This window comes from Mixophyes fleayi, chromosome 6, assembly GCF_038048845.1.
Source record: "Mixophyes fleayi isolate aMixFle1 chromosome 6, aMixFle1.hap1, whole genome shotgun sequence".
NCBI classification, from domain to species: Eukaryota; Metazoa; Chordata; class Amphibia; order Anura; family Limnodynastidae; genus Mixophyes; species Mixophyes fleayi.
In genome coordinates, this window is record NC_134407.1 from 41,087,004 (window position 1) to 41,110,081 (window position 23,078).

A 23,078-nucleotide genomic window follows, 5' to 3' on the forward strand; every position below is an offset into this window, starting at 1 on the left:
ATCTTTATGCTGATGATACCCAAATTTATCTATCCTCTCCGGATCTCTCACCATCTTAGTTAGCCCATGTTACTGGCTGTCTTTCTGCCATGTCATCTTGGATGTCCTATCACCAACTCAAACTTAAACTTTCAGAAACAGAGCTAATAATAATCCCACTTGCCAACAGAAGTTACCTACCTGGTATTTCTATTTCTGTAGACAACATGACAATAATTCCTACCCCACAAGCTCGCTGTCTAGGTGTGATCCTTGATTCATAGCTATCCAATCTATATCATGTTACATACAGTACATCCAAAAACCATTTCCAGAATATGCAGTTACCTCACACAGGACACTGCACAACTTTAATTCATCATCTCTCGCATTGACTGTTGCAATTCCCTTCTTACTGGTCTTCCCCAAATCAGACTCCCACCTCTACAATCTATTTTGCATGCAGCAGCTAGATTGATTTTCCTTGCAAATCGTTCTTCACTGCCGATCTGATCTGTCAGTCCCTACAACTCTCTGATCACAACCCTGCTCCCCGTCCACCCCCCGACCAACATTGCTGTGTGACTGGATCATACAGGCCACTAAGCACATTTTACCTTTGCAGCCTGGCTGGACCAATATGCAATATGCAACAGTTGACCTGGTATATCAAACTCCCATTGTCCCATAGATTGTAAGCATGTGAGCAGGGCCCTCTTACCTCTCTGTCTATATGTATTACCCAGTATTGTTTTATTACTGTGTTTTCCCAACTGTAACTTTCTACAGAATATACAGGCGCTATATAAATTGATGACGATGATGATAAAGGGTGCAACGCCCAGGACCACAACACATGCAGATTTTATGTATCAGATTGGTTGTTTTAACACACATTGGCAGACAATTGGGATATATGTTGGCCCCATAAGAATTTTCCTATGCAATCAAAATCTTTTATATGATTGGACATAAACCATGTCCCATCAGTGGTGGGGGGTGGGGTAAACACAGATATAAAATAAGCCTTGTGTGTGAAAGTATTTATATTTGGTTATTGTTAGTAGAACATAGGTAGTATGAGCTCGTTCCTCTGTTTAGTTGTCTCCATTGAGATAACTTTTATTTAAATGTTACATTTACAAAGTACTTACACAGGGTTTACTATCCCTTTCTCCTTTAATAAACGTCCAGTAAAACATAACATTGTACAGCTACCTGTTTTGCAGAACTCAAGTCTGGGATTCTTAACCTTTATTTGGCCTAAACCCAAATTATGGCTATTAATCCATTTAAGAACACAGTGTTTAGGTTGAAAGTTTTCTTCTTTTTAATTATGATTAATATATTTGAAGGTAGATTTTAATGACACAGTTGATTTACAAAAAGACGTAGTCTAAATGGCTCGGCGACCAATGTTTTGGGTCTGACCTGTACCTTAAAAGACCTCTAAACCGAAAATATCAATTGCCTTATATAAATATATAATGACAGTCACAAACATAGATGTAAACGTTAAATTTTATATCACATTATCTATAAATATTATATTGTATAATATTTATACTAATTTATATTCTATATTGGGTTATATATATATATATATATATATATATAACACAAACACACATTTATCTATATACCATCACAGGAATTTAGATATGTGACGTATTTGTATTTGCCATGTTCTGCAAAGGTGGCCAAAAGCTAGCTAGTTTATTGACAGTAAGTCTCCTGTGTGTAGGAAACTGACTCACCCATCAACAAATCTGTGTTCTACATATCTTCAGGTTTCTAAGCTCCCAGCTTACTTCCATATGTATTGATGAAGCTTATTAGTAGTTCTTTTACATAAGACAACATGTGTTTTAGGCTTAGTGGTCCTTGAAGCACCTCACGGGTCCTTAGAAACCTCCCTAATAAAATAATAGCTCATTCATAGACAGTGGAGGAGCAGTGAAATAATTATCATGAAAAAATGTTTTATTAATTGGTACATCTAATATCATACTTGCCAACTTGCAGAAGTTGGCTTCCGGGAGCCTGCCGGGGGAGGTTGGTGTGATGGGGACGGGGCTCCAAAATTTGTGTCATTTTGGCCCCGCCCCATGATGTAATGGCAAACGCCTCGATTCCTGGTGAATTGTGGCGTTTTGGACCTAGTGAAGTGGGCAGAATTCTGCCAGATGCAGGAGATTACCACACTCTCCCGGGAGTCCGTGAGACTCTCGCAAAATGCGGGAGTCTCCCAGACATATAGGGAGAGTTGGCAAGTATGTCTAATATATTTAATTGTCTCCCTTCTTTTCTCTTAATTATTTATGTATTGTTTGTTTTACATCACATATTGGTTAATGCACTGAAATTCTAATTGTAGTCAACAGCAAATCTCTCAGTCAGTTTTAGCGTTGGGCGACTTCTTTGCCCTTGTAACCATTTTGCACCTTGTCTCGATTTCAGCAACTGCACCTTTCATTTACAAGAGAATTTGACTCTGATTCACTGAGGCACTACAGCTGGGCAGCAGATACGTTGGACAATGTCAATCTTGTGTCAAGCCCAGTGCATTCTGGGTAAGTAGAAAACAATATCATTCAGTGTATTTGTTTTAAACAAAAGCATGTATGGATCTGTCAAGGACAAACTTCTGCAGATCTTTACTGTAATCAGTAAACTAATACTCTGCACATTATTAGTTCACAAGTTTAAATTTAGGATCAGATCCAGCTACTGGGTGCAAAATTTGCACTTGGAAAACCATTTTGTGCTGCAGGCGGAAAATGCTAAACTACAGTGTAAAAATAGAGCTAGCCTGTATGTGTGCAACATGCTGTATTTGTTCTGCAGTGCAACTTGGTTTGCAATGCATCTATTTCAAAATCAGACCCAAACAAGTTAACAATTGGACCCTGTATATTAGAGGGTCTGAGTGATACAAGTTTATATCATTAGTTAATATGATCAGTTCTCTTCTTGGTTTATTCATAACTCCTAGTAAGACAGGACACAATGTCCATACCTCCCATCACTTGATCTGGTGACATCCATCTACTTGAGCTTGTAGACTTGAGCGCATACCCCATGGGAATATTGGATACAAATGGTTATAAAACACAGCTTGCTATACATAGATGCAAATTCCTCAAAGAAACTAAAACAGTTCTAACAAAAGTGGATTGTATTCTAAAGGTAAAAGCCTATCACTTTAAAAGCCAATAGAGGGGATTATCCACACAGGTTTATAGATCAGACTCAAAAAGCCAGAATGTGGAAGGAAAGAAGAATTGGGTGGTGTAAAACAGGGACTTTCTCCCCCCAAAAAAGTGTGAAATGCATGTATTGCATTACATTACAGAACCAAACCCGCCCTACCCATGCATTTCACCCTTTTTTTTGAGAGAAACTCCCTGTTTTAGACCACCCAATTCTTCTCTCTTTCCACATGTAGCAGTTTATTACAGGGACTACATTGTGCATCTAAAGACCACTGCAAAGAAGTTAGCAAAGTTGCATACTAACCTCATGTAAGACCATAAATAATTATACATGACCCATTAGCTAAACAATTATGTATTGCCATTGTAATCATATGATAAACAGCATATCATTATGAAGGTAACATATTGTAAAATAATATATTCACTGGTAGAGAGAAGAAATATTTGTGAATCCCAAATGTCACAAAGGTGGCTCACACACTTCTATTTTACAGCGATGTGCAATTTTATTTCATGGCACTCAGGTATTATACTTTCATATGAATATATCTATTCACTTTAGACAGCATAATATATTTGAAAGCAACAATCCATGACTATGCTTTAGCATTTCTTATTGGGGAGCTGTTTAGCATTGGATAGTATGAGTGTTGTGTGTAAGACACTTGTAGCCATGACCTTCATGTAAAGTGCCCACTGGAACAGCCCAGTCTACTTTTAACACTCTGCAGAGCTGCTCCGTACCGCTAAGTCCTAAACCGCCAGATGAATATCCAGGAAACTGATCTTAGCAGCAGAGTGGCTATAATAAATGTCAATTTATATATTGCTGACATTTTAATGAGATTTGTTTGTTTCTTCTTTGTCTATTGCCGCACCAAACCAAGAACCTTGCTATGCATGTCCCCTCCAATGTCCCTAAATAACATACAGATGTCCAAGTAGCATTAGTCAAATGGCACTCAACAAGGGATCTACGCCCATGCTTTCATTGAGCGTTGATGAACATACATTTCTGGCTAATTGTTACATTAGCTTTGCAGGGTGTGGGGCTAGCAGGCTACGTTATGACTTGGCATCAACAATTGGCATCCTATATATTTTCTAGTATTTTGTTCTGCGGGAGAAAATGAGAAATTGGCTTCCAATTGCCAGGAGAGGAACTACTTCAATGTAACATGCAATGAAAATCTATTTTGGGAGCTGGCGGGTGCTATGTTTTACAGCCACGATGCTATTGTTAATGTAAAGAATTCAGATTAGATGCAGATTGCGGTACACTGGGATGTATCAAGCGAAATAGATGGGGAAAGCTTCAATGTTGCTATTAATCGTTTTCCCTGCCCTGATCAGGTTTTTGAGCCGATCAGTTTGTCACTTGCTTTTAACTTTTCATATGATTTTTGTTTTCTATATTTGCTTTTCTTTATTATTTTGCAGCTGTTTCTCTTCACTTCCTCGGTATGATGCAAGGTGATAATGCTGACCTGTGTGTGGTTTTGCTTATTTATGTTAACTATACTAACCCGGTCCACTTTGTTGTAGCTAGATGTCCACTATATTTACTATAACTGCAGACTTGCCAACTTGACTTTTTTGTTTTTTTTACACAGTGTGAGCAGAATGAACAACCTAGTGTGGTATGCGAAGCTCACTGCTAGATGAATGCGTTGAATGCGTTTTAGAGCAGCATTCTAAATGCGCCACTGACATTTTAAACTGGCATGCCATAACAGATCATATATATACTGTATTCAGTGGTCGAAGTGGAGGTATGGAAATGCAAGTGAATGGAATTTGATGGATGGCAAACTACAATAGACCAGTCCACTTCCACCACTGTATATGTTGCACTGGAATTTGCTAACTGAATGTGGTAAATTAGTGTGGCACACTAAACACACTACTGGAGTTTTCAATTAGCATGCCTTTAGAGCAAAAATTCTAATTATATACGCTACTTTGACAAAAATATATACTTTAGCAAGCATGAGTTGGCAAACACACTGTACTTTTTACAGCGTGAGCAATTCGCATGTACTATGGAAGAATGGATATTCCTTTTTCCTGTATGTCAAATACATCAACATTTGTTGTGTGCAGTATAGTTAAATAATGACTCTGTACATTAGATTCAACTTACATTTCACCATATAGCCCATATGTCCTCATATATGACCAATGTAGCTCAGGGCACTCACCCCAATTACTTACTGTGCAATGTATGCCAGCCAGCAGGGTCTTCTCAGGTTGGGCAGCTGCCCCTTGGTTCACTGCTCTGATCTTCCTCTGTGTAGCACTTTCCCCGTTACCCCTGCTTATGTAATGGCAGTGTTAGCGCAGAATATGTGGGGATAGGGCAGGTATAGCACAAGTGACTCAGCCAATCAGGAGATGCACAGTCTCTTAAAACAAACCGGAGCTCATCATGTGAAACTGTGTGACACCACCGCAAACCATAAGTCACACGGTGGAACTGTGTGATTTGGCAGGTCTGTAACTAATATCCTTTTAATTTTGCGTATAAAACAAATACTGTATTTTCTCGTCAAATAAGTAGATCTTTTCCTTTTCTCTTAAATGACCATCATTTTCTTTCTCCACTATTTCTCTACTTTTATAGACCACTGTTTACTTACTTTTATATTATCCTTTTGCCCCTTTGCCTTACTCTATCTATTATACCATAAGATCAATTCCATAGTAATAAAAATTCATATTACCAATACTCTAGGAATAAAACAAAACTGAGGCTTCCTGCCTTATTAATGTCACTAGTCCTAGCAAGTTTATAGGCTGATATTAGATCCACCCAATGGTGGAACTACCGTGTTTGAAGGTGGTGCAGCCGTTACGGGACCTAGAGGTGGAGGGGAGGGGCCTGGCAGTGCTAGTCCACTCCCACTTGGAGGCCCCACATCACCCACAAGGCTACTGCTCTCTTCTCAGGGACGCATGCTCAGAAGAAGCCTCTTTTCTGCTCTTTCCATTGGAGAGAGGTGGCCCAAGAGGTTATAGCTGCATCAACGGACTTCTACCCAAATTTGTTATATAGGGACCAGAGATACACTGTTCTGTCCCTGAATCCACCAACAAAATGGTTGCCCCCATTGTGTGTTTAGATGATGGATACACTCTAACATGTATCTCATATAGGACTCTTGTGCCATTAACACGTTGTTTTCCGCAATCATCCACCAGCTTGTAAGCTGAATATATATATACATATAGGGACTTATTTATCAAAGAACAAAGTTACATTTTAGGGATCTCTTATTTATTACGCATCCGATTATGTTGCTATTTATGTCACTATGATTTCACATTATGTGTGTTCCATATTGAAGCCTATTAAAGGAGTTGGCATAATGTATATAATATATAGTAAAGTACCACTATGCAGTGACTTGTGGAAGCAATTATAGGAAAACGTCACCTCAGCTGAGAGCAGAAGTAACCCATTGTTTCCAATGGAGAAGTTCCTGCCAACGAACCAGACTCTCACTGGAGTACATCACGTTTTATTTAATGGATCACTATTGTATTGTACTTTCCCTGCAGGTTTTGCAACATTATTTTATAACTAGCTTCACCTTTCCTGCTTTATAATTCACAGCATGATAATCTCAAAGCTGCACTACCACATAAATAGTAATGTGTCTCCTCTTCCTAGCCTGGCCCTGAGGACCATGTAGTCATTATCCCCAGGGCACCTCTGTTTCTCTCACAACACAGGTGGAAACTTGGGGGGGGGTGGGGGCTTATTATTGGTCCTACGCTCACACTCCCTCTCTGCTGCTGTTTAAAGATGGTAAGTTTAATTGATTTTACAGTTCTGTGTTACAGAACCAGCAGAATCCCCTCCCTCCAAAGCTGGCTATGGCAGCCCCCCGGGGCTGTGGAAAGGTCAGGGAAGTTACAATGCGAGGGAAGTTATAGAATGCGGTAATGAGCCTTCATAGCATGCATTTTAATCCTACCAAACCATAACAGCTGGCAAACTAATGCTGACCCAGCAAAGCTACATCACCTAGGCTCAAGTTGAAGATATGCCGGCTGAAATTCTAAAACAAATTACTGACAACCACCAATTTACTGACGTATTATTTAATATGAAACTAAAAAGAAATTAGGATCTATCAATTTCTTCCCACAATGCTCTCTGTTCATAAAGTCACAGAGCATCATTACTAACAACACTTCAAATTCTAAAAACCCTCATACCCTTCCTAAGCCAAACCAGTAGTAGAACTGTTTCATGCCTTAGCCCTGTCATGTCACCCCTTCTCTGAGGCTAAAGCTGCTCAATGATTCGTTTTTCTTGCTTAATGTAACAGTCACAATGAGGCAGGGTTGTTTTGTTTGATCAGTCGCTAGTTCTGAGATACTGTACTCAGGCTTCACATTACACAACGCTTGGGAAACCTGAGGGTATCCCATAACCTGTGAGAGTATTCTGTCCCTTATTTAATAAACCGGTTTAAATCAAAGGAGCTTTGTGTTCTTTTATGTGCCTCAGACAGGCATTGCTTGTTTGCGTTCATGGAAGACAACTGTTGCCAGAAGCTTTTTGTCTTGTTTAATTATATGATAGGGATACAGCTGCTGTTGTAATTAAGAATAGGCAAAGTAAGTGTATGTTCAGTTTGGTGACCCTGCCAACTTTTACTCAGCAGGAAAACTTCCAAGACTGGGACTCTTATTCCCATAGCTTCATGTGCTTCTCTCATGAACCTGATATGCCTATTCTCAGTGTGCCTACAATGGGTGGTAAATCTAAGATGGATTGACATGACAATATTTGTTTTTTATAGTACACAATAATGCAAATGTTTATATTAGTTTGTTTTGGGCATTAAAAGGACACCATTTCAGTTGCTGCCGCAGACAGTACAATGTCTGAGTTTTTTTCCACGTAAATTGAACAGAACTGGTCTCTCAGCACTTGGGCGTAGACCGGATCATATGGAGACCAGTTGGTACAGTCTGCCAATGACAGAACATACTGGAAGACCGTGGTCATCAGTCTAATGGATTTCCACCCATCTTTCTCATCATCTTAGCAATGTCAATCAGAGGTAGAAACTGCACATACCAGGACTTTAGCCATTTGACAGCAACAGGGCTAGATGTATAATAATATTCATATTTTATCATGCCAGTGTTTGAGGCGCCTGAGGAAGGTGGTGACCAGGGCGACTGCCGATATAGCAGAATTATAGCCATGTGGCAGCAACAGGACTATATGTCTATTAACATTCATTTTTTTTCTCTTGTTAGTGCTTGTTTAATATAGTCTGTTGTCTATGCCCTTATTAAAGATTAATCTTATGCCTGAAATTCTGTTTCTCCCAGTTTCCTGGTTAGCTTCATGGTGGATGCACGTGGAGGTTCCATGAGGGGAAGTCGACATAACGGCATGCGAATCGTTATCCCACCCAGGAAATGCACGGCGCCTACTCGTATCACCTGCCGTCTGGTCAAGAGGCACAAACTAGCAATCCCTCCACCAATGGTAGAAGGGGAAGGACTGGCAAGTCGGCTGGTCGAAATGGGTCCAGCAGGGGCCCAGTTTTTGGGGTAAGTTAGGATAATATGAATCCATAGTTTTTTTTTTTAGTTTTTAAACAGTTATAACTTGAATGTTATGATCCCATAATATATCAGATGACTAAACTAAACCTGTACATGCCTGACTCCTAGTGACATCCAAATGTACAACCCCTTTCTGGTCTTATGTTGGATTCATAGGGCTAGATTTACTAAGCTGCGGGGTTGAAAAAGTGGGGATGTTGCCTATAGCAACCAATCAGATTCTAGCTTTCATTTATTTAGTGCTTTCTACAAAATGACAGCTAGAATCTGATTGGTTGCTATGGGCAACATCCCCACTTTTTCAAACCCGCAGCTTAGTAAATCTAGCCCATAATGTTATAAATAGTAAAGAGTAAATCCCTGCTCTTCTAACACAAATGCTGCGGTTTTTCCCTCCTCCATCTTTGTTTTAAAAAAAATTGCTGTCTGGCTATGAATCGATATTGTAAATAGTAGCAGAATGATTTATTGTGGTAAAATGTTAACACTTGAACACAACCTATCCAGAAAATACCTCAGCATAGAAGAATGTTAAAACTTTAATTGATGCAATTAATTAAGCAGTTGTTTATGCCAATATAGATAGCATTCACATTCAGGCTTAGTTCACATCACGTGACTCTGTTTACATTAAAATGTACATGTCACCTTATTACAGTGAAGGCAGCCATTTCCTTTTATTCATGGAAAGGCAGATCACTAGGAACTAATTACATGACTGAGGCAAGTTTAAGTTTATTTCTACAATAAAACTGTTTGAAACAGAATATTCTCTTAATCTTGATGTTTAAGGTGCAGTTGTTACCTAGACTCAATGTAGGCAGCCATTTTGTGAGCTGACCCAAACTTTACGGAGATGCAACCTCTCGATCCACTAGTGAAAACACTGGCTCCATATGCCCAGATTCTGTCCACAAAGATGTTCCTTTCACTGTGTGTGGATCACAAGTACTCTTTAAGGAGTTTACAGGAAGCAATACAGACACACAGGGGCTGGCTGTCAAATTTTAGCAGGGGGGAGAGGGGCTAAAAAGACTGAGATTTGGCTCAGCAGCCTATTAACAACATTTTAAAGAAAAAAAAATATGCAGGAAGCCCAGTGATCCAGCCCGAGGTAGCCCACTATGGGACCAGCAGATGCCCCCATGCCCCCGAGCCCAGCCTGCCCCTGTACACACACACAAAAAAAAGTGATATTACAGCCAATTTATCTTGTAAATTATTACATAAGAGCCAACGAGAATCTAGTATCACTGAGAACAGGGGCTCACTGGTCTCCTGGGGAGCAGAGCTGGGCCTCAGGCACTACCAGGCCCCCTTCACCTCCGGGACCCATAGCAGCAAACACCGTCTGCAGTTGTGGAAGTTCCACCACTAACTGCAAATTTGCAGTACAACACAGGGCCACTGAGGCTTTAATTTAGGATGAGGAATGTTATATTATACTTTGTAAACGCATATCTGACCCACTGATGTTTCTTCCAATTCTGCAACGGACAGCAAACTACGTGGTATGAACTAAGCCTTAAACGTGAGATTGCTACTACTGTTCTACAATGCTGCATTACAACACGTGGTTGCTTTGTGTCTGTAATGGAAATGCTTAGACTTTTCCTTTCCACTAATTGTCGAAGCATATGGTAATGCTTCTGACATATATGTCCATGGATGTCCCTTAGAATGCATGTAGATTTTTTTTTTGTTTATTTCCCAAAGCAGGCACCAGACAACTGGTGTAGAACCGCCAATCACTGTCTGGAGTGGCCGTCCAATCCTAATATCCCCTTCTTATTTCTCTTCTTGCTGCATGGATCTTATTCAGTAAACTGCATCTTCCTACCAATTCCCCCCCTCTTAACGAGGGAGAAAGCTTGATTAGCCGAATCCTGCAGCTTGGGCCTCAAGGGACAAAATTTATTGGGTAGGATGCTGCATTATTAAAACACAAACTAAGGACAAAAGTTGTCTGAGGGTTTTATTTTTTACTTTTATTATTATTATTATTATTATTATTATTATTATTATTATTTTTTTGCCATTTGCATTTTTTATTTTGTTATCACAACTTTCAGTGAATTTGTGTTGTTGGGAGGAGAGTGGCTTGTCTTTATTACTGCTGACTTCATTGTGCTTTTAGGCATGTCAAACTTACAGCAAACAATTCTTTATTTTAAGTTGCTTTTTTTTTTTTTATCTGTTTTACATGTTTATGCCGCATCAAACACATTGTAGCTTGGAGAGACAGTGTTTTTATTTTATTTTGTTCAAGAGAAGGTATTTACAGTTAACAGAAAATTGTTAGCCTTAGCTTATTTTTTACTACTATATATGTCTTAATTTAATAATGATGCCTTATTTCTGTAGGAAACCAAAGGTAAGTTGCTAAATTGTTAAAAATCTCATAAAGAGGCATGGAGGTATATTTACTAAACTGCGGGTTTGAAAAAGTGTAGATGTTGCCTATAGCAACCAATCAGATTCTAGTGATCATTTATTTAGTACATTCTACAAAATGACAGCTAGAAGCTCCACTTTTTCAAACACGCAGTATAGTAAATATACCATTTGCTGTATCTTGCTGCGAGGTCTAGCCCTGCCTTTATCATTTTGATGTTTACCGGTGTCACAGGGAACGTCAGACCTAGACACTGCTGTTGTTTTCGTTGTACAACACAGGTTGCCAGCTGGTATGCAGTTCTACATTAGTTTTCGATTCCCAGCAGACAGTGGAAACAGCAAGTTGCTTATCTACTATAAATAATGTTGTTCTGTAAGAGGCACTTGCAGCAAATACTGGCTCTTTCTTAGTGTATAGTTACTTTCATTGTTGTTTTATTTCATTTAGCCTACAGCAGCAGGGGCGCACGAAGGACCCCTCCCTTCCGCAAACGAACGGGCGCTAAATGTCAAAGAAGCGTCTGCGGCGGTGCTGTACAGTACAGCATTGCCGAAATGGAGCTGCTGCGCATGCAGCCTCACTATATATATTTTTTTTTTGGGGGGGGGAGGAGGTAACCCCCCCTTAAAAATCCTGCGTTTGCCCCTGTGCAGACCTTGCAACATGACCTTTTCCACCCAATATAAAATGCTCTGTTCCCAAATTTCCTACTTAATTTACCTGTGCGGAATTAATTAACTAACTTGGTGCAAGTTATAGTTATTATTATTGTCATTAATTCATTTATAAGGCACCACAGTGCTCTACAGCCCTGGGCAGTGGAGAAAACAGCATGCATAAAACTAGGACATACAAGCTAGACATATTGGGGAGATTGATTTCAGCACGAGGTGCCGCTGAACATCGCCTCGAACGTATATTTCCGCCTATTACGGTAAAAGTCTTCGCTCATTTTCCTGGGCAGATCATCGAGGCGATATGTCTCCTCGGACTGTTCTGGGGTTACATTGAATTGATTCTCCCCCATTAAGTGCAGACGTGAATTCAAAGATTAGGGAGGGCCCTGCTCTAGAGTGCAAACAACTTACTGGGAAAAGAGCTAAACAGAAAGAGTGAATATGAGTGGATATAGGGACTGCAGCGGGGGTGTATTAATATGGATAGCATAGGTGGGATTAGGGTAAACCCTAATAAAGGGTTTTCACAGAGCGTTTAAAGATTTGAAGGCTAGTGTAGAGTTTGATCAGTTGTGGCATGGAACTACAATGGTGGGTAGCGGCACACAAGAAGCCTGGTAGGTGGAAGTGAGAAGAGGTAATTAGGAAGCGAGGCACAGTCATAGGCAGATCTAGGAGGGCAAGATGGAGAGTATTTCAAGATAAGGCTGAATTATTTAATTAATTTGAATTGTGCTGTGAAGGATAGGAGAAGCCAGTGTAGGCATGTGCTTGAGGGGTGCAGCTGATGTGGAGCGGTAGAGAGGAAGATCAGACTAGCTGTGGCATTTAGGATGGGTTGAAGCAGGCATAGATGGGTGAGGGGAATCCCAGTGACACCAAGGGGTATATTTACTAAACTGCGGGTTTGAAAAAGTGGAGATATTGCCTATAGCAACCAATCAGATTCTAGGGGGGGTATTCAATTGTTAGCGAGATCCCCGGAAAACGAGCGCTCGAAAAATATTAGCGTTAATACGGTAAGTATTCGCTGAATTTCATCTCGCAGCTCCCTGAGCTGCGAGATGAAATTCAGCGAGTAAACTACCGTATTAACGGTATTTACGCGCATATTACCGTATTAACGCTAATATTTTTCGAGCGCTCGTTTTTCCGGGGATCTCGCTAACATTTAAATACCCCCCTAGCTGTCATTTTGTAGAGTGCAGTAAATAAATGTAAGCTAGAATCTGATTGGTTGCTATGGGCAACATCTCGACTTTTCCAAACCCGCAGTTTAGTAAATCTAGCCCCAAAGTCTAATATTTGTGCATTTGAGCAATGTTAGTGAATAACCCTCATGGTAAAGATAATTGAAGTCGTTACTCGGTGGAACTGCCCGTTTTGCAGAGGTGAACGTTCTGGTGATCTTCCAAAAAGTTCAACTTTTGCTTTGCCATTTTGCACCATATTTGTAAATGTGCATTTAGCTGAATGTATATAAATGTTTCTAAGTTTGATCTGTGGTGGTGTTGGGATAGGATTACTGATAGGACTGGCATCACAAAGCATTGCAAGATTTATAAATACAGCAGCTGAAATTAATAAAATTGAATTGATTGTCATTTAGTGGGCCAGAACTAATATATATCACTAGTGCTGGTTATTACTTTTTTGCTTACAGTCACTCCTATTGGTTTCTGTGAGAATTGTTCTGTCCTGTTGTCTGTCACAAACCTACCAAGGGGTGATCAGTACAGTGCAAAGTTTACTGCAGCACCTGTTTGCCTGTGATGCATAGTTGAAATGAACAGCATTTTTATTTTATTTTTTCTATACTACAGTTCCTTTATGTCTTCTTCATTTTCTGTGATCATTTCCTTATAAGTCTTAATGACAGGATGATGTTAGACAATTACAGGGTACTTTCTGGCCAAGGCAAAACTTTAAAATGTGCCCCATCACAACCGACCAAAAACAACAGTGTTCAATGAAGAGCTTTTTCTATCGATGCCTTACCAATGTTTAGATGATCGATTTACAATATAGAGAGCATTATTGCGAACAAAATACATAGAGCATTCTGTTGACTGATACACAATACAGAGAGCGTCCTATTGACCAAAACATATAATATGTAGAACATTCTGGTGAAGATTATACAATTCAGAAAAAATTCTGGTGATCTCTATACAATACAGAAATCATTATATTAACCTATATATGAAACCTATATATAAAACAGAAATCACTCTAGTTATCAATATTCAATAAAGAGAGCAATCTAGTGACCAGTATAGAATATAGCTAGCTTTCTGGTGACCAAAATGCAATATTCTGTTGACCTCCATACAATGGAGAGAGCTTTCTAGTGACAAATATATAATACAAAGAGCATTCTAGTGACAACTATACATATAGGTGTCATTCTACTGACATCTCTAAAATGCAAGGAGCATTCTACCCGTCTCTATACAATGCAAAGAGCGTACTGGTGGCCAATCTAGTGAACTCTATACAATGTAGAAATTATTCCAGTTACAGATATACAATACGGAGAGTATGTCAGTCTTAAAATAGCTGTAAAACTAAATACGATACTGTTTAATGCTCTCAGTATAAAATACACATCTACGACATTTAATTGGATGAAAACATTATTGAACAGAAGGTGGGCCCGAGTGCCATGAAACACATGAGTGGATGAAATAAAAAATGCAGCATTATGTGAAATCCTCGTCCTCCTACATCATGAGCGCCTGCAATTTCAATAAGGGTGTGTAGACTTTCAATATCCACTGTAGAAGGTAACTTAATGCTGAATATATAAGGTTCAAACCACTTTCCCCTAAAATAAAAAATCATGTGTGTGGCACTGTTTAACATAGCCTGTCTCTCAACTCGTGTTGGTCTCAACAAAAAAGCAGGGACTTCTCTACCAATGTTTCATTTACATAGTCATTTATATTATGAACCTACTGAGCAAATTAATCTATGTAAATTTTTTTTTATTAAAATGATAAAATGACTGTGAAATACCTTCTCTCCGAACAGTCTCCTTCTACATCATGCACAATTACTATGTGGTCTCTGACGATAAGCAGACAGTATCTGACCTATTAACCTGCAAAGATTGTATTGCCATTGCCCTGTGTTCATTTCTTTGGCTGCAGTATGTTGAGTCTCCTATGTTTGTATGTCGGAAGGATTTTAATGTCAAGATTCCATGTAAGATTTACTGTAAACAGCCTAATTATTTTAAGCTCAAAATAGGAAATGAATAATCCTGAGTTCACAGATGTGGTCCATAAGTTGATAAATATTTTCTTTTTTCTAAAAACCTGCTCTTTCGGACCTGAAAATTGTCTAAATTGTGTAAAGATGTTGTTTTACTCCAGTACTTTTTCTTTTGCAACACAAAACTCTAAAGCTTGGATTACATATGTACAACCTCTGTAGGAAAATATGGATACTGTCTATTAACGACTCAAGAAAGCTGCACAATCCGACAATATTCTAACACTTAGTAACAATTGTAACGAACCAGTTACTACAAGTTTGGGACAAGCACTATGTGAATAAATATTAAAGTTCTAATCTGAAGATACCTAGTTGCATTTCCAATTTACTAAAACGGAACCTGGATTTGTCCATTCCAATGATTAAACCGACTGGACCAGTTGTGTTTTTGGTGGATTCTGCAGCTTTTTAAAAACAAATTAAATGTTTTTTTTTCTGTGGTAGGTTTGGTGTCACAGAATCAGAAAAGAAAAAAAGGTGATGCTTTCTGTTTTTAAAATCAGCTGTTTTGTTTTGTGCAGACCTGTGATAGTAGAAATCCCCCATTTTGGATCAATGAGGAGTAAGGAGAGGGAACTGATTGTATTGAGAAGTGAGAATGGGGAATCCTGGAAAGAGCATCAATATGACTCCAAGCTGGAAGAACTGACTGAGTTACTTAACGGCATGGATGAAGGTAAACCTTTATTTGTCTTAGCCACAGCGGGGAATTGAGACCATTTTTACCCCATAGCAGTTCTCAAGCTCCCTATCCACCAGCAACTACTGTATATAATATAATACTGTAGAGTTATGTATAATAACTTGAGCCACACTCGTAATTCTCCATATTGTCAAGGTAAGAAGAGATTGCTCACTCCTTAAGTGACTTGAGTTATTCTGGGCTGCACAGTGTACGTTCAGCTGTCCCTGTTTGCTATAATCCAGCACCACTGTACCACATGGCCATTCTGAGACATCTCACCAGAGCGGCTGGCATCATATGTAAACTAGTCCAGAGCTTGGATTGACTTCGGTCATTCTATCCTTTCTTCCCTGTTGCTACTCATTTGGTTGACCTTGTCAGTTCTTTATGGGGGAGAACTTTTACTGGCTCCAAAAAAATATCCAACTGCACAGATAAGGCCTCATTTAGAGTCAAGAGCAAAGCAAGAAAAAAAGAAGCAAATTTTGTACCTTTTCAAAACCTTGTTGTACTGCATGGGGCAAATTTAAAATGTGCGGACAGATTTAGAGTTTGACTGTCCTAGTTCAACTCTAAATTGCAGTGTAAAAATAAACCTGTGCCGTATTAGTATTTTCCTGCTTGCAAAAAAGTAAATGCATTTGCACTCCTTGCATTGCATCATGGTTTTCTTTATTTTTGCTTTACTGCAAACTAAGGAGTATGTTTACTAAACTGCGGGTTTGAAAAAGTGGAGCTATTGCCTATAGGAACCAATCAGATTCTAGTTATCATTTATTTAGTACATTCTACAAAATGACAGCTAGAATCTGATTGGTTGATATAGGCAACATCTCCACTTTTTCAAACCTGTAGTCTAGTAAATATAAATGAGGGTCATATTCAATAAAATCAAAATATATTTGTGTATTTAATTGTTTTTGTGCTGGTAGGTGCCATGTATGATAATTTTCACGTCACTAAGCTCTGCACCCTCCATTTAAGTTACCGAACTGGCTGGGATCCGGGAGGCTGTCCTGCTATCCCAAGAGTCCGGAAGGACTCCCAGAAATTTGGGAGTTTTCCGTACATTCCGGGAGAGCATGGCAACTATGATTTATACTTTTATTTTACATTACAATAGTAACTATCTGACTCTGAATGATATGTTTCCTGGCCATCTGCTGTATAGTCTATGTTTTACAGTTACTTAGTTATTACTGTTACCATCCACATATTAATGTTTTTATACTTTTACATAAAATAATAAAATGAAATACCTGTGTACTTTATGTATTTATTTTTAATACTTTGATTCAGATAACATGCAATGTAATTTCAAAATAAGTTTAGACCTTACAAGGGAAGCCTGCAAAGAAAAAATGTTACCCCAATTGAATTAGAAACGACAAATACAAATTTCTAGTCCTGATAGCTTTATAAAGTATTAGATTGTTATTTCCATTAAAGGTACAATCCTTTGATTTATAGATAATGGACTTTTCACGTGACTATTGAAGATGAGTGTTTTGAAAACACTGTACTTATTTGTAGTCTTACGGTCTGCTAAGTACTATTAAGACATACAGAAACATACCATTATCCAGGATCGATACAACTGCTTTTCGTAATATACTTATTAATGATCCATCCATTCTTTCTAAGTGGTCTTACTAGTACCATACATAGATTTTGCAAATGGTATGTACTCAACTTGATATGTTCTGGTGTTAAAAAATAATAAACATGCTTATACACAGTATTCAATAATAAAAATGTTTTTCCATTTACGTCTGTATTATTTGTAATAGTTTAGCACTTAAAAAGATTGCATCAGTTTGTTGTTCAGGCTTTAACTATTACCACTAATTTCTTTTTCACTACTGTGTTACATTGTTTTATTTTTGAGAAATGGATTGTTAGCAAGCAAAGCCATCTAAACTGCAGCTATACTGCCATCTTCTGTACAGTTATGTATATTGTATTCCTGTTTTGTAAAGCACTCTTATTAACCTAAACTACAAGTTAGCCCAATATGAGAAGGCATATTTTAAATTCCCTTATTCTAATAAGATGTTTTGTAGTTTATGTACATTTGCCCTGTATCTGAATACAATCTAATTTTGTTTGTCCACAACCATATAAGGTTATAAGCTTTCACAGAGTTCCAGAAAGATGTGTGTATGTATGTATGTATGTATGTATGTATATATATATATGTATATATATATATATATATATATATATATATATATATATATATATATATATGTGTATTTGTATATATGTATGTATGCATATGTATATATCCATATAAAACATATGGGGAATATAAAGTCCCAGCAGGACGCAAGGAAAAAAAAGTATTAAATTATTGCCACTTGTTAATAATATATTCATTAATGGAAAAACATATAAAAAATGTTTTTTCCTTTTTTTTGTCCATGAAATACATTTATCAGGGTGTTATTAATGTCTGCTGTACATAAAATGCATTTTTACAGTTGTTCCTGATTGCAGACACATGTTCTAGCATCATACGCGATCGTCATCACCATCACCCGGCACTTACACCCGACCTGTGGCTGGTGCAAGTGATACGAATGAAAAACACATACTTTAGAGATGCCCTAAGCTTGAATCGGGCGTTGCTGCGTGGGCTCAAGCTCGGCACTCTCTTGCTGCACATTGACTACATACATACGCTCCTTCTCATTCCTGTTCTCTCCATGAAATCGTAGGTTGTCGCAAGTGTACTTTGCACTCGAAGATAAATTGCATACACTTGTGTTCACTGGTGTATAGTTAGTTTCACAATTTAATGCAGAATACTGCACCTATCAGCACTTACATTCCTTAATGAATCAGACCCATTGTGTTTTACGTTTTGTTCTATAAACAACTTATCTGTAAGAATGCTTATTCTAGTATCGTGTTCCAACAATGTTGTATTTGCTGCCTGATTCTTCCACAGCCACAGGTGTCTGCAATATACTGATGATGATGAGCTATGGTAAGGGATGAATACAAGAGTTATAAATATTTCTTTTTTCCCCCTAAGAACTGGACAGTGCAGAAGAACTGGAGAAGAAGAGAATATGTAGAATTGTTACAAAGGATTTCCCTCAATATTTTGCTGTGGTGTCTCGGATAAAGCAAGAGAGTAACCAGATTGGACCTGAAGGAGGGATTCTGAAGAGTACAGCAGTCCCACGTGTTCAGGCGTCCTTCCCAGAGGGGGCCCTGACTAAAAGAATTCGAGTAGGCCTTCAGGTAATTTAACCTGGGATAATGAGTGGGAGTGAGTGTGTCCACTCATACTAAAGTGGTGCTTCTAAGGAGAGAAAATGTGCCTAAGTAATAGACATGCTTTTTGCTGCGTATGTGCGTGTAAATAGTATAGTGTAAAATCATATCAACCAAATGGACATTTCTGTTTCTGTCCAGGCTGTCCTACTGTAGGTCTGGAAAAGTACATACGTGTGTCTATGAATGTATAAAAGTGATGCTTTCTGTAACACACCTTCGCTTCCGTCTTTAGCTATTTGAAAAATTGGGGAGGAATGTAAAATGAAAAGGCTGCAAATCAGCACCTTCTCTTCCTTGTTATTATTGTAACCCAGCACCTCTCCCCCCCCCCTTCCCCGTATCCCCATTACTTGAACAGAACTAATATAGAACACTAATGACAAAGGGTACAGTTTGGTCAAAAGCACTCAGGTCATGGTGATAAATAGGCCATGAACTTGTGCCACAACTATGAACAGATTCAGGGACCCGCACATGTATTGTGATAGAAGGGTTCATTCTGATTTTCTACAGAAACTCGATCCCTGTGCCGAAATGCAACGGCTGTTCTCACAGATAGCAGTGGTAAACACCGGTCACAAGAAAAGTCACAAAATGCGTTACAAGCGCTACTCTCAGTGAGCCCTAAATGAGCCATTTGTTGAAGATCCCGTGCCCTAATTACGCACGCTATCTTGTACTCTGTCCCTGGAAACAATTGTTACATATCCATACGTTTTACACTTTCCCTCTTATTACACGCCTACTTCAGTCCTTTAAACCTAATTTACTGTTTCTCACATATCTCTACATATAATATTTCCTGTATCAAGAAATTATAAATTCATAACACAGAACAGTAAATAAACGGTTTACCTCAATTCAATTCTTATTCATTCACTGATTAAAACTTGTGCAATTCAAAACTGCATGTATTTAACAGTCGCGCACAAAATTTGAATCAGCATTATATAGCACCATTTCCAGTGCCAACACTACTAACGACAGCATCAGCTCCACCGCTAACCTTAAATACAGTGCCAATTACTGCTCAGTTTCAGCACCATTTCCAGTGCCAAGATTACTATCTACAGCACCATCTCCAGCGCTAACCTTAAATATAATGCCAATTACTGCTCAATTTCAGCACCATTTCCAGTGCCAACATTAGTAACTACAGCACCATCTCTAGTGCCAACATTAAATACCAGGCCAACAACTGCGCTAATTCAGCTCCATTTCCAGTGCTAAAGCTTCAAAGCTATGTTTCAAGCTCCTCTCTCGCTAAAGTTAACAAAGTACGAAATAAGTAAAATTTCAAATGTTATGTTCTACTACCTTTACCTAACTAACATTTTAGGAAGTGATTAAATACTTGAGAGGAGAAGATTTGATTTGTGTTGGGGTTATGTGAGTTGGCTTCTAGACATGGTCTCTTTCTTTGTATTGTGAGAAATGATGCCTATGGTTTCAGTAATTTTGCCTTTGGGAAATGTAAATGAATATAGTAACAATAATTTAATGTCCAAATGCAAAAATTATACTTTGCTTTCCTTCTTTGTAATGTAATTTAATGCTGAAACTTGAGCACAGGCAGAAAAAGTGTTGTTTTTGCAGGTTATGGTTATTGTTCTGCTTAGCCGCACATCCTCCTGCTCAGCTCAGCAACTAAATACTTTCCAAATCAATTAAGTACAAACGACATTTGAGTTAATGGAAAAATTTTAAACACTAGCTGTTTTATTGTTAATTCTTTAAAAGATGCTGCATGGTTACAATTCATTATTCAAAACCTTAATAAATTACACAGGCACAACCAGTCCCCGACGAACTTGTTAAAAAAGTAATTGGAAACAGAGCGACATTCAGCCCCATCGTCACTGTGGAACCTAGAAGGCGGAAATTCCACAAGCCGATAACTATGACTATTCCAGTGCCTCCACCGTCAGGGGAAGGCGTAAGCAACGGTTATAAAGGAGACACCACCCCCAGTCTGAGGCTGCTGTGCAGTATTACAGGTGAGCATATACGTAAAGTAATTTGAATGAACCCTCCAACTCCTTGACTAACATTGTTATTAGTATTTATTATTACACTGTTATTAGCAAATTAGTTTTCCACCCTAACCTCCTTATAGGCAATTTCCTCTGGCCACTGCCAGTGTTGGTGATGCAATTGATACTTGATAATTGGTACTTGAGTATTCATGTTGCATCATCAGGCTTGTTATATAACAATGACAAGTGCAAGTCTACTTTCTGCTCAGAATGAAAACTGAATATCACACTCAGGCCTCCAGTCTTAGGCTGCTCTCCAATTTCTTTCCCTTCTAATATACTGACAATGTAGTACACACCACTGTTAGTTCATGTGGCTCTACTTTCATGACCACAGCAGTGTGAAAATTAACATATTTCCTTGCAATCGGGACCAAGTCCTTATTGTGTGGACTGTCCCTCTGCGTGGACTGTCCCCCTGGACTGTCTCACCAGACTCGGAACAGTTGGCAGACTGAGTTGTCCTCTCCAATAATTTTGGTTCCATGTTTGGAAAAGTGATAGGTACATAATCTATGGAAACCCGAGCGACGAGTGAACACTCAAGACCTCCCCTCACCCAACCAGCCACAACATTGAATAGCATTCATATTTCATAAAGAGAGTTATTTTTCCCCAACCAGTACCAACACCAAATGAATAGCATGTTCTATGTAAAAGGCAAATTATTTGCGATTTGGTAGTTCGTGAAGAGAAAGTGTTCATGAAGAAACATTTTTTTTTTAATGCTATTATCTTGTTTGAAAATAAATATCAAATATATGGGTATGATTATATTTATTGTTTTGTTATTTTCTTCTTAGTCATTTTTGTGACCACATACATTACAAACCGATCTGATTTGTGATCCATTAAGCCATAGACAGATTGCACAGATCCAAGTAGATCAAATATCCCCATTACCTGAAGCCAGGCACATGATTGTGCATCCAAAGTGAGCAACTCTTTCAAGATTTGTTTTATGACCTCACATACATGCTGATGGAAGTCACCTAGCTATCTGATTGTCTATCCAGCTATGTCAAATTCAGTTCAGTCTGGTCATAGTCAGAGCTTTAAATAGTAAAACACACACCAAAATTGTGTCTGTATGTATTACTATATATATAGTGACAAAAACACTGGAATAGTGTTTTTAGGCAGATATGTTTGTCCCAAGTTTCTGGCTTACATGTTTTAAAAACTTTGGGGAGATTGTTTTGTGTAGGGAGGAGCTGGTAAGGGTCCCTGGGGTGTAAATGGAGAGAAAAGGGTTGGGTTCATCTACAAGGCCCAGTCCAGGCTTTCTGTTCTGCCATTCTGACGGCAGACTGATTAATGGTTGCACATGTGAGGTGTATTTAAAAGGATGTCAGCTCAGTCTCTGTCTCTGCTCTGCCTGGGGGAAGGGACTGCATTGATTGATAGATATATATATTGATAGATAGATATATATTGATAGATAGATATATTTACTTGCACACTTATACATTAACTATTTGGTTGCTTATACCGTGTGTGCCTGAGATACACTTGTAGTTTATTATCTTGGCATTGTAGGTGAAGTGGAACCCCGTTTTATGTATTAAGGCAGCAGTATGTAAGGTGCGCTCACAAAAGGTCCTATTTCTATATTGTTTAATTATCTTTGTTCAACATATATAGACTAAACCTTTCCATATTTGTTATCACTATATGGCGAGGCAAATATTTATTACCTGTTAATGCTAATTTTTCTATATATAATTCATATAAAATATATTTATCCTATGACTGCATTTGTACATGTTATATTGTTGCTGTAACTAGTGCACACAATGATAGTGAAAGGGTTGTATGACATGTACTTTATGTTGAGTGAATAGGTGCAGCCTTAAATGATGTATTGTAGAACTTGGATGTGGAGTGCATGTAAACTGCATTGTATCTCAGTGATAACATCCA

The 23,078-nt window shown here is 38.4% G+C and overlaps 1 protein-coding gene across 2 annotated transcripts in view; it reads left to right on the top strand.

Annotated features, from left to right (window-relative positions):
- ANK3 (ankyrin 3) overlaps window positions 1–23,078 on the top strand; it is a 517,804-nt gene that overhangs the window by 452,560 nt on the left and 42,166 nt on the right. For both annotated transcript variants that reach the window (XM_075216346.1, XM_075216345.1), the window contains 6 exons: window positions 2,440–2,552; window positions 4,638–4,670; window positions 8,553–8,777; window positions 15,668–15,822; window positions 18,872–19,083; window positions 20,909–21,116. In XM_075216346.1, coding sequence (XP_075072447.1) covers window positions 2,440–2,552; window positions 4,638–4,670; window positions 8,553–8,777; window positions 15,668–15,822; window positions 18,872–19,083; window positions 20,909–21,116 — 946 coding nt within the window. The remainder of the gene's footprint in view (window positions 1–2,439; window positions 2,553–4,637; window positions 4,671–8,552; window positions 8,778–15,667; window positions 15,823–18,871; window positions 19,084–20,908; window positions 21,117–23,078) is intronic.